Source organism: Brassica rapa, chromosome A03 (genome assembly GCF_000309985.2).
Source record: "Brassica rapa cultivar Chiifu-401-42 chromosome A03, CAAS_Brap_v3.01, whole genome shotgun sequence".
Lineage (NCBI taxonomy): Eukaryota > Viridiplantae > Streptophyta > Magnoliopsida > Brassicales > Brassicaceae > Brassica > Brassica rapa.
In genome coordinates, this window is record NC_024797.2 from 29,642,291 (window position 1) to 29,656,240 (window position 13,950).

Genomic DNA, 13,950 nt, shown 5'->3' on the forward strand with positions numbered 1-13,950 from the left:
TACATTAACATATTTCACATATATATAAATAAAAATAAAAATAATCTTAAAATCTATAAATTAATAAAATATTAAAATTTGATCATTGTTAAAGTAATGAAGACAATTAAGTATTGGGCTTTCAAGTAAACAATGTTTCAATCGCGGCCCAGAAACAAAGGAGAGAACCCGACTTGAAGTCAGTTCATCTTCTTCTTGATTCACCCTTCTCATCAACCATCACCTTAATCTGGGGATTATTAAAGTCGCGAAGCTCTCAACTTAGGATTCTTTTCTTTTTTTTCGAATTCGACAGAGATGGATCTAAATCTCGATGCGCCGCACTCTATGGGGACGACAATCATCGGCGTCACTTACAATGGAGGTGTCGTTCTCGGAGCTGACTCACGTACCAGCACCGGTTAGATGAGATTCCCCCCACCCCTTCTTCACTCTTCTAGGGCTTTTTAATTGAGAACAAGCTGATTGAATTGGGATCTGTTTATTATTACTACTCGCGCAGGGATGTACGTAGCGAATCGAGCTTCCGACAAGATCACTCAACTCACAGACAATGTCTATGTCTGCCGTTCCGGTTCGGTAATAATGACTTAATTTTTATGTGAAAAGAAAACTTTTTTTACTGAAACCCACATACTCTTCTTATTGAAAGTCCTTTGCTTTCTAGGTTCCTTACTGTGGCTGCATTTTAATGATTACAACAAGCTCTTTTTGCTTTCTATTGTAGGCTGCTGATTCTCAGGTTGTCTCGGACTATGTCCGCTACTTCCTTCATCAGCATACGTGAGTGTTGTCCTTCATCCAATGTCTTGATGTTTATGCTATATATTATAATTAAATAGATAATTCGTTTTGCTTATGTTTGCAGGATTCAGCTGGGGCAGCCTGCAACCGTGAAGGTGTCTGCTAACCTTATCAGGATGCTCGCATATAATAACAAGGTACAAGCTTGAAGCTTGGTTGTGTTTTAACTAGCAATTTAGTGGGGGTGCAGATCCATTTCTACCAGTGTCCTTACTTGTAGAGCACTACAGGATCACTTTTATTTAAAAGGCGTGACCTTGCGAAACGATGATAGCTGGCTTACGTTTCATTGCTTTATGACTTAACTTAGGATGAAAGTTTTTGGGCCATAGAGGTTGATGCTATATGTCAAACCTAGCTGGCTTTTTACGAGTATCCTGTTGTTATGATGGGTGCTCCTCTAGATTTTCAAATAATTTTCTATTTCTTGGTCTTCTCTGTTAGTATCCAGCCTGAAAGACGTTCTTATTTCGTATATGCTTCAAATTCAGTTTTCTGTATTCTGAATCATACTCTTATATATGTTTTCTAACGAGTATGCGTATCCATTGCGTTATTGTACTCGTATTCTGTGTTAGATGGATTGTTAACTAAAGCAGTGTATGTCTTTGTTGGGCAGAACATGCTCCAAACCGGCCTCATTGTTGGTGGGTGGGACAAATACGAAGGTGGGAAGATCTATGGGGTTCCTCTCGGTGGAACTGTAGTGGAGCAACCCTTTGCTATTGGAGGTAAAGAAAAAACAAATTGTTCAGCATCTTATTATCTTTGGGTTTTAACATAGCTGTATTCATTCAAGTTTTCTTTGCGATTTACTTAGATGATACATAGCCCTTCCTGCAAATAACTAATGGAACTGTGTGTGTTTGTCTAGGCTCTGGCTCTAGTTACCTTTACGGTTTCTTTGATCAGGCGTGGAAAGAAAACATGACCAAAGAAGAAGCCGAGGTAAGTCGGTTTCAGATCATTATATCTGCTGCATATGCTGAAATCTCACAAAAACTCCCCATTTGTCTTGTAACTGATCCTCTCCATTGTATATACGCTTGTTGTGTATTTTGCAGCAACTTGTTGTGAAGGCGGTTTCACTAGCCATCGCCCGTGATGGAGCCAGTGGAGGGGTTGTACGGACCGTCATTGTAAGATTTTCTCTCTCTAGCCATAACACACTTGAGCAAAACTTCTATAACCTCTATAATGGAACATAGTTAACAAACTGCTTATGATGTTCTTTCTGAGCAGATAAACTCAGAGGGAGTGACCAGAAACTTCTACCCTGGGGACAAGTTGCAGCTTTGGCACGAGGAGTTGGAGCCACAGAACTCCTTGTTAGACATCTTGAACGCAGCTGGTCCTGAGCCAATGGCCATATGATGCAAGCAACGATTATTCTCTTACTCTGTTAAACAAAACGTTCTTAGATGTTTTGTTACATGTACCGATGTTTTACTCTAAACCCCTGTTTGAATTTAGGGTTGGATTGACTCATTGTCTCTTTCAAATGGTTATCGTGTTTGTTATAGCCTAAGGTTTAAATTCCTCTGTTCTGAAAATTGAGTTGGTAGAAACTTTCTCTGTAAACAACCAGGAAGTTCATGATTGGCCAAAAAAACGTTAGTTAAATTAAATAAGTAATAATTACATAACCTCTTACATGCTTTACACGTGGCTGGACAATGGACATTTTAACGACACACATGTAGATCAAGGACACATGAACTAGAGTAGGAGAGACAAAGGAAGATGAGTATCTTGTCAGGGAAAGCAGCTGGTCATGATCTCTTTGTCTATGGCAGTCTCCAAGATCCCCAAGTCGTTAACGTGCTGCTTAATCGCGTCCCTGACCATAGCTCCGCCGTACTCTCCGGCTTGTAAGTTTCTCTCTCTCTCTCTTTCTCAGTCAGCCTGTCTTGATTTCGTTCATGTTTTGGATCCAACTGAGAAGGTTTGATTCATGGCCTTTCTGGTGTTTTTTTCAGTCACAGGTTTAAAATCAAGAATCGTCTTTATCCAACAATTCTACCGGACAGTACTGGAAAAGTCACCGGAAAGGTTCATTGTCCTTGATTCCCATATTCTCATTTGTCTCTCTTGTATATAATATGATGGACATTATTGTTCTTTGTGGGGACTTTGTGATGTGTTTTTAGTGTCTATATTGGCTTCGTTTCCCTCCTTGTTTTGTGTGTAAGGTTTCTCATGTAATGATTTTGTGATGTGTTTTAGTGTAGACTGTAGACATGGTTTGTTACCGTCCTTGTCTTGTGTCTAATCCTGATTTTGAGGTTTCTCATATAAAGATTTGAGAATTTTTTTTAACTTTGCTGTTCTTGCAGGTGCTAAAGGGCATAACAGATGATGAGCGTAAGTTGCTAGATGATTTTGAGGATGTTGAATATGACAGAAAGGCTGTTGAAGTGGTGCTTACGGTAAATAATGTTTGGTTCAGAACAACTAATTCTGTATTTACATGTCAGAGTTAGGGTAGATCACCTCTTGATGTTTTTCCAATTACAGGATACTTCAGAGAAGCTACAAGTGGGAACATATGTATGGAGGAACAAAGATGATCCTGATCTTTATGCCGAATGGGACTTTGAGGTTACAAGTCTTATGTTACCACCTGTCCTTGTTGCTTTTAGAATCTGAGAGCTTTTTGATCTTTATGATATTTTTCAATTGTGTTATAGGAATGGAAACTACATGACAGGGAAGCTTTCATAACCGCCACAAAGAAGTTTATGGAAGAGAGGAAATTACCTGAAGCTAAGACGAGGATCGACACATTCAAAACGTTCTTTAAGCAGGATGATACTGAGGATGGGAAACCTCTGGATTCGTGATACTCTCTCTGTGACATTGGGTTCTTATAGTGAGGCCATTGCTTCACCTTCATTTTAAATAAGACTTGTGGAAACATGAATGTCATAACTCAAATGAAATTACTAGAGAGATTGGCTTGCATGATCATGTAATCCCAAGTAACCTCTTATTGTTTGTTTATTTAATTGAAAAGTGACTTCTCCTATTTCAAAAACTTAAAAGGGCTTATTATCAAATATTCGTTGTTTGGTTTGGTTCTGTTTATGTACTGATGTATGTGTTTCTGTGAATTGTGTACTGATTGGTCTATGTACTGATGTATGTGTGGCTGCCCTTTGCTCATCGCTTGTCTATATTGATTATGTGCCTAAGAGAACAAATAATAAAGTTTCCTTTTGTTTCTCTATTTGTCTTAGGCTTATAACTTTGGCTACCAATCTTTATAAAGAAGTAAACTACATGAGTCATGAACGTACCATCACCACTATTTTTGAGTTTTCCTAGGCGTATGGTTTGTTACATGTTAAATTTCTAGCTGGATCCTGCTGTCTTATATGGAACCTGCTCCATTTAAATCGTTAGTAACGTTTAGAAACCTCGAGATCAGGTTCAGGAGATGTTCATGACACATGTGTGAATGAGTGATTGCTTAAGATGGTGGCAAGTCTCAGGGTACATATGTCATGTGACCTTTCCGTTTTATCAGATCTCGGCTTCTTAACCTTTGACTTTGACCACCCTTTGTTGAGAGAGAGCATATTCATTAATCTATGAGTACCTCCTCTCTCTTGAATCTTGATTGATTTTGGGAGGATACCAAGATCATTCCTTCTGATCTTGCCGTACTCTGTTGTGGATGAATCGTTAATTGCATGTGATTTCAATAATGATGAGTACTTAATTTAGAGAAAAGGTGCATGTGATGCTGTGACTAAAGTTATTATATTCACTAATTAAGATACTTATTATAGCATTCTGTGTAAGAGCATAGGATACTACTGTACGTTTTGTTAATTTATATACTTTTAACAACCAGTGTCTCAACTTGATGATTTTAAAAAGTACAATGCCGTAGGGTACTCTCATCTCTTTTCACACTTATTTTAATTGATGTTAGTTACTCCATTAGTTTATATTAAACCTCTGATTACTTGGCATAACTGCAACATCATTACACATGGGGTAGTTCCGAAAAAAACTGAAGATGCATACATAGAAACATGAACCTCTTGCTTTGTTTTCTATCAAGGTCTCCAAAGCCCTAACCATATGACCTAGTTTACGCTTTAACCACTAGAGTATACTTGCCATTGCACCACCACTTCTTGGCTGATGTGGGTTTGATTTCTACTTAAGAGTTAAAGGACAAATGTAGATGTTGAAAAAGTAAACTTAACCATGTAGCTGCTTTTGTTTAGATGTTTCTCATTATCCATTCTTGCCATGCGACACATTCTCCTTCATTGTGTCTGATTAGATGATTAACTTATAAGTTATGATACACCAGAATAACAGAGTTCTGAAATTTATCATATAATGGAAGAGAGATTAATATTATGAGAGCTTTTCATGTTATCAATTTTTTTCAGTGATTTCTTTATACATTTCATTATTCAAAAATCTCTCATTCTTTTTTCTCTTGGAGTTACAAAGTACACAAAGTTCAAATCCCCAAGGGAAAAAAGTGGGAAACATGGGGGAAGAGGGAGAAGAATGGTTAAAAGCAACAAACACATCAATAGAAAGACAAAAGTTATCTGCACATTGGACTGTGAGGTTGAAGAGAAGGAGTCCTAGGGCAATCCGAAGGATGACGGTGAGTTACAACTTCATCAGTAGTTGCATTGAACCTGCACTCCTGTGTGGTCAGGTACTCATCACTCTTGTTGTCCTCCATTATCTTCAAAATGCTCTCAAACACAGCAACTTCACAAGGAATCTTCAGCACACCAGCTTGCTGAAACCCGAACTCTTCTTCTGCTTCACGCAACAGCGCGTGGAAAGCTTGGTGGCTAAGGTAGTCCGTTGGTATCTTGTATCTCTTCTCCTCTTTCCCCACCGAGACAGCTAAGTAGCCTTTGGGAACAGCTGTTACATCTGTGAAGGATAGTGTTCTCTTCAGAAACTTGATGCTCTTACTTGCACTTCCACTTCCAGTTTTGGTTAGGTTGTTGTTGATGTCTTCTTCGTTGTTAATCTTGTTGTTGTTGGCTTGTTTTGATGCTTGAGCGACTTTTCGCCATTTCTTGAGGATTTGTTGAAGCTTTACGATGTCTCTTATTTTGTTTGACTTCTTGGCTTCCATGGCGGTAACAGAAGAAGACATGGCTATGTTCTTTTGTGTTTGATGATCTTTGTGTTGTGTAATGATGGAGAGAAACATGGTGGGTTCTTGAGGTTATGGAGATATATAGAGGCCTTGATGACGTTTTGGAATCTTGTTTTAATTAGTTTACAGATTAATTTTGAAGCTAAATGATTAAAATAGTTGACTAATCATATGCTTTTGGATTTCTTAATTCTCTCAACTTGGAAAACCTTAGGGTCGGGTTATTACTTCTAGTTTGACTTTCTTTTAACTTAAATCGTCATTAAGGCCATGTTTAATTATGCTTTTGTGATTTGCGTTTTAAATCCGCAATCTGTATACACTTTTGGGTATTGATAACACCGCTAAGAAAAAACTACAAAAAGTAGATGTAAAACTAAGTTTACTGGTTCTATTATTTTATCTTTTCAGAATTAGTTTATACTTTGGTTTAGTTTTGTTAATTATTTATGTGGTGTATGTAACATATTATAAAAGTAAACATATAGTAGAAGAATATTTATCTACTAATAATAGCAATCCCAATTAATTCCAAAGGTTGTGAATCTAATTATGTTGAAAGGTTGTGACTATTTATATAAGTATTTTCTAAAAATAATTATATTTAAATTGAAAGAATATGACTGTTTATATTTAAAAGTTGTGACTATTCATATAAGTATCATTTGATTGTGTTGTTTCATTGTAACTTTTGGTGCCAACCATTGCAATCTTTAATCTTCTATATAAGGAGTTGTGTGCATTCACAAATCACAACAACCATGACTGTCACGATTTTGTAAACTAATGTTAGGCACGATATTTGCTGTCGCAATTCTGTAAAACTCAAACATTTAACCTGTTAATTACTGAATCATGACATGTAAAATAATGTATAACTTTAAAATTCAAAAGCAGCAAGGGAAACAATGAAGGTCAAATTTTCAAACAAGATGATTTCTGTAACCGTTAACAAAAAAAAAATTGATACTCTTAATTATCACCCTTTAACGTACGCACCTTTTTACTCAATATGTACTGTTACTATTAACTACTATTACATCTTCTACTTTGGATTGTGTGGCAACACATGGTATGCAATTAATCATCATCTTTACAGTTGTGAAGTGAACTAAGAAAACTCTTCTTATTTATGTTCAACCATTTTTTCTATCATATTTATAAACAACAGCTTTGTCCATAATATTTTTTTTCTTTTAAAACAGTTTGATTTAACAAAATTTTAGTGTCTACTTTGATAACCCAGAAAAGAATTTCAATAAATTACCGTCATTAAATTGCAAAGGTTTTCAGTTTATTGTTTTACTGATTTATAAACGTAGCTTTCGTTTTTTATTTTGCAGATTCACTCAATCCAAAAAATGAATCAGAGAGTTACAACATTTGATATAAGTTACAACATTATAATGAATAAGTTTGACTGAGATATTGAAGGTTTAGAATCTATGTATAATCAGTTTTAGTGCTCTTTTATTTTGTTCTAGAATGTCTAATAAAACAGAAACTATGGGCGATATGCTAAGAAGAATATTTTAAGGGATAATATATATCATAAAATTATCATATTGTTATGTTTTCGATCGCACACGTCTTATATGGTTTCAAAAAAAAATCATGACTATTTGACTTGTCTTTATAAGTTACCTTACTAATTTAGTAAACAATTAGTTTGGAATATGTTTTCTTTTTAATTAGATTCAAATATTCAGTTATTTTTTAGATTTTTAAATAACTTAACTAAACGGATAATAAGACAAAAATCTTATTTGGTATTTACATGTTTATAAATTTATTACAACCAAACCTATAAATAAAATATAGATTTTCAGTATTATCAATAAAGAAATATAGTTGCATGCAAGATAGTTTTGTAACATATGTATTTCTTCAAAATAAATTGTAAAAAATGTTTATAAAATGTTATTTTATAAAAATATGAAATATAACTTTTATAAAATGAGTATCCGTGTGATATCGCACGGGTTCCCTACCTAGTATATGTAATAGAAAAAAAAATCACTGTTTTCCTAATTTTCCTAATGAAAAGAGATACATAATCCCTAAATAATAATACTCCTTCAAACGTAAAGTGCAGTAGTAATGTTGTGGTGACTGGTGAGAGAGAGCAAGAAAAAAAAGGAGACATAAAACATGGGGAAGGCTTCAATTTCCAAAGCGAACGGTTTCACACTTTTACCAAACACTTTCAGTTCAGTTCCCCAGGAATCTAACGATTGGATCTCTTCTTCCAGAAATATACATATAATATGAATACGGATTAGTATTAATTAGATTACATAGTCCTCTTTTTAGTAATTGTATAAGCTTTACATATCACTAACGACAAACGAAAAAGACTCATTTTTTAACTAATGCATCCTTCAGAAGTCCCATACGTAGAACATGGAGGCCATGCCGGTAAAGGACTTGTATTTCCACGTCAATGTTAGTGCGATTTCAGGTTTTCACTGCACCTCCCCATGTGAAATTTCTTCCTTCTTTTTTATTTTTTCGAAATTTCTTACTTTTCTCTTCCTTTTTTTATAGTGATTTCAGATGAGATCATTTCGTAACTACGCATGTTGCCTTTGTTTATGGTAATGCCCCCTTTTTTTTTGTTCACCAGCTTATTATGGTAAACTATATTATAAGTTTAAACAAAATTATGTAACAGTTCATAAAAAAAGAATATAATACAGTCTAGTTCTAATCAACATATCTTTTTTTGACTGATCTAATCAACATATCTTAGTTTTGAACTTACATTGTATATATTTGTGTGTGGTCATGGCTCCAAGGATTATTGACTTTTAAAAGGATGTCTCGACGTAAAACTATGGTTCGTTTTTTAGAGGCTCAAGTAAAATTTCTAACTAAATATAACCAATAAAATACCAAAGAAAGGATATTTGACAAATCTAAAAATAAAAATAATGATTGGCTTCAGCAGCTGAAATCATATGTTCTTAATTGATAATATTCGAATTTATTTAGTTTCTTTATGATGTCAACAACAAAGTCGGCTTATTATATATTACGTGAAATACATGATAAGAAGTTGACGCCGAGTTACTATAATAAGAAACTTTTCTTTAGTGCATTATTCAATATTATAGCATTTAAGTTTTCGGACTGGCAATGGTTGCATGTGCTGGTGATGAACCGGCAATGAATATATCAGCAACGATTACGCAAAAGCATTTCCTATTAACGTAAGATAATGATAGTATTACATTACAGGATATTAGGTTTGGAATTTTTAATAATGATATAATTGGAAAATACTTCACCAATTAGGCCACCAATCCACCATTAACTTTTACTATATTTTTCTAACAATTAATCTATGAATGATTCTTTTACGTAGTGGCCCGTACAACATGGCCTTTATCACAGATTCACAATTCACGTTCTTCTTTTTCCTGTACGCATTAGTAGATTATTATTTTCTGTTTATTTATGCTAACAGTTATAAGTTTTTTTTTGTACCAAATTCAAATGATTGATTACTTTTTCCTTCCTAAAAAAAAAACATCCAGAGTATTTTCAGGGATAAGTAGGTTTGTATAAATCCGTACATTTTCATGATTTAATATAAATAAATTCATAGAAAAAATCATATAAAACTGAATTGCTACTAACTACCCTGGAGAGAAACAAACATGTATGATTGAGCCCCTATGAATACTTGAGAAAATATAATTAACTGGAATAAAACAAGCTGGCTTTTATTCCCTGATCTTCTACAATCTACATGCCTCTGATCAATAATGATGTTCATGATTGTAATTAGTTTTAGATGATTATTCGATAATAGTATATTACATCTATAATATATATTTATATATGTGATACACATCCCCAATCTAATTATTATATTTTTATATATATGATACACATCCCCATTTCCGTTTTATTTTAATCTGATCCTGCGTTTGCTTTTGCTTGATCCGATTTCCGATGTCTTCAAGATTTGATTTTCTGTTTTACAAAATGGATAGATGCGTTAAAAGTTGTGACAAAATAGGATGATGCATTAAGTGGCTACAAACTAAGAAACTAAGATAATCATCTTTTTAGTTTTTACTATTATTCCACTAAGTTCACAACTCTCAAGCCCAAATTATCTTATAATGTATATTGGGCTACTAATACTTTGAGACCAACACACATTTTCTAGTAATAGTTGTGGAAATGAATAACCGTGCAAGCTGTCTTTATCTTCAGTGCCATTTATCTCCAGGTTTCCCTCTCTTTCATCTTGCTTATAGTGACGTTGTTTGTCCTTGCATGTGACGGAAGTTTCTAACTATAGTACATTATTGAATATTGATGTTTCATGATCTTTCTATTGTTTTTATTTTGGTGTTTTGTGATTCAAAAGATGAAGACTTTGTTCTGTAGAGCGATTTTTTTTTTAATTTAAAAATCGTTACATACAGATATGACTGCTTATGGGCATAGTCGGATGAGAATTCGTCTTGACTTTCCAAATGTTTAAAACTACATTATACATATGTAGCATGGCTATCAAATTATGAAAAATAATTTTAAAATGTTTATGATCTTTTAAATCTCAGATCTAGCTCTGTATAGATTCAACAAACTTGCGTTGATACTTCACATTTTTGTTTGTTTTTTTGGTATTGTTGCTTTGGCCACGCATACGTTTTCCAAAAAATGGTTCAACGACGTTTCATGGTATGTCTTTTGTTCTATGTTATATCTTATGATATATACAAAAAAATAATCAGTTTATTTTAAAAAAAAAAGATATTGCCCAAGAAAGCTTTACTCTAGCAGAATTTTGTTTTGTTACCAGCTCATCAGAGAGATTTCTAAAAAAAATGGGTTCCACAAATGAGAGTTTATTCCACATGTGGGAAACATGATTCGAACATCAACGCCTGAAGATGATGTCGGATCTATGGCGAATGACTAAGCTAAACAACACTGACATTGAAAGTCACGATATACATTATCATTAAGTCGATCTCCAAGCGACATACAAATAAAATTAGTAGCTAATGTAGTGTTTCATGGAATGGAAGAGTTAATATTGATCATTAATTAAGGTTCGACATACAAATTCTATGTACGATACTTTTAGAAACATATCTTATCGGTTAATTTGAATATTATTAAATTAAAAAAAGGAATCAAAGGTTCTAATTTGCTTTGAATATATGCTATTTTAGAGCTGTCTTGTATTAAAATAAACCAAAATATAGTTCATAGTCATCTAAGAGAAGGAAACCACTCACAAAAGCCAATAATTAATTCCGGGGCAATTAAGCTCTAGCAAATTGATATTACTACTGTGTTTTTCTTTAGAAAAAAAACCATTGAACCAGTATTTTATTGTCACTATGGAATCCATGTCATAGACATAAGCTAATACGGATTTAGCAAACCCTCTCTTGACTTCAAAGCTAGTTATGATTCATACTCTCTATCCAAGAAGGTTTTTGTTATTTTTCAGATCACCAATCGAATCTTTGGAAATAATATGTTTGTTTTCTTTTCTTTTTGGAATGTATATATACATGTAAACCACTCTGCCGAGTGCCGAGATAAAAAGATATTTAGGAGCACATCCCTTGTGGGACGAGGCAGCATAATAATTTTTCTGGTGAAGTATTTTAAAATGCAAACAGCCACATAACTTTTCGTTAACATATCTTCACGATTTTATTTCGCACATCTTCAAATCTGATGCGTTTTGATATAAGTTATTCTTATGCTTCATAGTGGAAACTATATACATGTTCTATAACTCGTGTGTTCTAAACATCTATGACTTTGCTTAGTACACAAAAACATACTACGTACATGCATGTATATATATGCGAACTTATGTATACAATTTAAATTTTCTTTAACATTTCCATCCTGCTGTGTCAGCAACTTTCAATTAATTGAAATGGTTTGGAAACTAGCTATACTATTGTTTTTTACTTATTCTGTTATACGATGTCTATCCATCCTTCTATATATATATATGATGGTTCTATACTACTGAATTTGAAATTGAGTGTGTTTAGGTATTCAAATTTACCATCATAACAGTCTCTCGATTCGTTAGGCGGTGGTTAATCATCTTATAGAGGATTTTTGTTTAAGCGGACGCTAGACTGATTTTTTTTAACACCTAGACCATTTTTTTAATAAACCGATTTGAAAAAAAAAATATTTTGTTCATAACCGATTTGCCGATCAGGCGCTACCTAGACTGATTTTTAGAACATTTTTCTTGATTATTTTATATATTATGTGATGTGTAAATTGAATACATATATTAAGGGATAATATATATATTGCTTCATGATTGATTCATGTTTTTGAAGTTCCCTTTAGTAGTAACTAGTAACTAATAAGAATATAAAGGAGCACTAAAAAGTCTTGAGTTGTAAAAGAACTCAAAATACGAACCAAGCCATACTTCCCGTCTAAGAACGTCGCGACCAAAGGTTGACTCTCTATTAAGCAATTCTTGTCAATATATTTTTACTTTATTATCGTTTTGTATTTGATTCTTCAAATATTAGCAACGAAAGATTCAAAGTAGTTATTCTTCGAAAGCATATATTTACTTTGCAATAGAATTAGAATGATAGACTCATGCATGATGCATAGATGGTAAAATAGAAACTGAACCATCAATTCAAATTGATCAAGCTGTTCTTTTTTATTGTCTGAAACAAACCGCGTCATTTCATTTCATCTTAAAAATATGTAATTTTGTTAAACCAGAAAAAGAAGAAGTAACTTTGTATACAGTAAACATACTATTACGAAATAAAAAGGTTTATAGATATACCTAACTTATATCATGTGTTTTTCATGCTTATTGGTTGTAATTTGTAATAGTTGTTGATTGCATTGTTTTGTACATGATTAGGTTGTATATAACATCTAAATTGGTATACTATAAACTAGTATAATTTTTTTGGTTCAGGCCTTCAGCCTCTGGTTTAAGACTATCTTGCAATGTGTATATAAACTCCTAATTGTACATTTTTTCCTAATTAATGAAAACAAGATTTATTTGGTAAAATGTAATAATTGGCGGGGGGGGGGGGGGGGGGGGGGGGGGGTTTATGTTAAAGTAGAAATAAAAAAGTTTATGAGAAGAATTCTGAAAGTAATAGCTAGGACTCCAACGTTTTGGAAGATAAGTGGAGTGGGTGAAATGAACACACAAAAACCTAATAAATAAGTAATGACAAAGGAATGAAATGGTTAAAGGTCGGCCTCATGTCCTCTCTTGTCTCATATGATATGGTCCTCGTCAGATTTCACTCATTTTATTTTTGCTAAATCATTATGTATAAGTTATGTAAAAAAAAGAGTTATTGCGCTATGTTCGAGTTTTTTTATTGTTTAACTTTTTAGTAGTATCTCATAAATTGAAGAAACTTGAAGTTATTCATAAATAAATACCAATGGTCTGATTTCGTGTTTGAAAATACTTATTTGAAAGGATAGAAGGAAAATTATGGTTTTCGATGACATCAATCAGTGTAAGAAATAACAAGGATTGAAATAGCTATAAGAAATTTGGATTTTGATTATAATTTCAGAATAATCCTTCAAATACTAAATCATTGTTACTTTACAGCATTTTCCAATCGATTATTTTTTACTTTCTAACCCGATGAAACTTTGTGGAAACATTTTAGCAAAAAAAAAAAAACATTGTGAAAACTTTATCCAAAGAAGAAGCATTGAGATAAAACAACAGTATATGTCGGAGTCAGCAGATTTAAGAAAGTAAATGCGACTTTGAATAAATTTCAAAGCTTTAATTTAGATAACAGTTATACGTGTCGTGCAGTGTGCATGTACTAATGTATACATACATACATCATATCTCTACTCTCTGAAATTTCAACATAAACAACGTATATATTTAAATTAGAAGTTTAGAATATATATATAGCTAGCTAGAGAGTGAAATAATCGACAATGTTTTTTTTTTTTGGTAAAATGTT

General features: G+C 33.2%; 3 protein-coding genes across 3 annotated transcripts; 2 read left to right on the forward strand and 1 right to left on the reverse strand.

Moving 5' to 3' along the window:
- Positions 1-132: 132 nt before the first annotated feature.
- LOC103862040 (proteasome subunit beta type-6) lies at positions 133-2,357 on the forward strand. The gene is made up of 8 exons (XM_009139752.3): positions 133-400; positions 503-579; positions 728-783; positions 869-941; positions 1,424-1,535; positions 1,679-1,752; positions 1,869-1,943; positions 2,047-2,357. The coding sequence occupies exons 1-8, from the start codon at positions 298-300 to the stop codon at positions 2,176-2,178; spliced, it is 702 nt and encodes a 233-aa protein (XP_009138000.1). The 5' UTR covers positions 133-297; the 3' UTR covers positions 2,179-2,357.
- Positions 2,358-2,434: 77 nt separating this feature from the next.
- On the forward strand, positions 2,435-3,885 carry LOC103862041 (AIG2-like protein C). The gene is made up of 5 exons (XM_009139755.3): positions 2,435-2,675; positions 2,784-2,856; positions 3,141-3,233; positions 3,322-3,405; positions 3,495-3,885. The coding sequence occupies exons 1-5, from the start codon at positions 2,548-2,550 to the stop codon at positions 3,645-3,647; spliced, it is 531 nt and encodes a 176-aa protein (XP_009138003.1). The 5' UTR covers positions 2,435-2,547; the 3' UTR covers positions 3,648-3,885.
- Positions 3,884-12,997, reverse strand: LOC103862042. Its single transcript, XM_033288591.1, has one exon. The coding sequence runs from the start codon at positions 6,008-6,010 to the stop codon at positions 5,381-5,383; it is 630 nt and encodes a 209-aa protein (XP_033144482.1). The 5' UTR covers positions 6,011-12,997; the 3' UTR covers positions 3,884-5,380.
- Between the last annotated feature and the right edge of the window lie 953 nt (positions 12,998-13,950).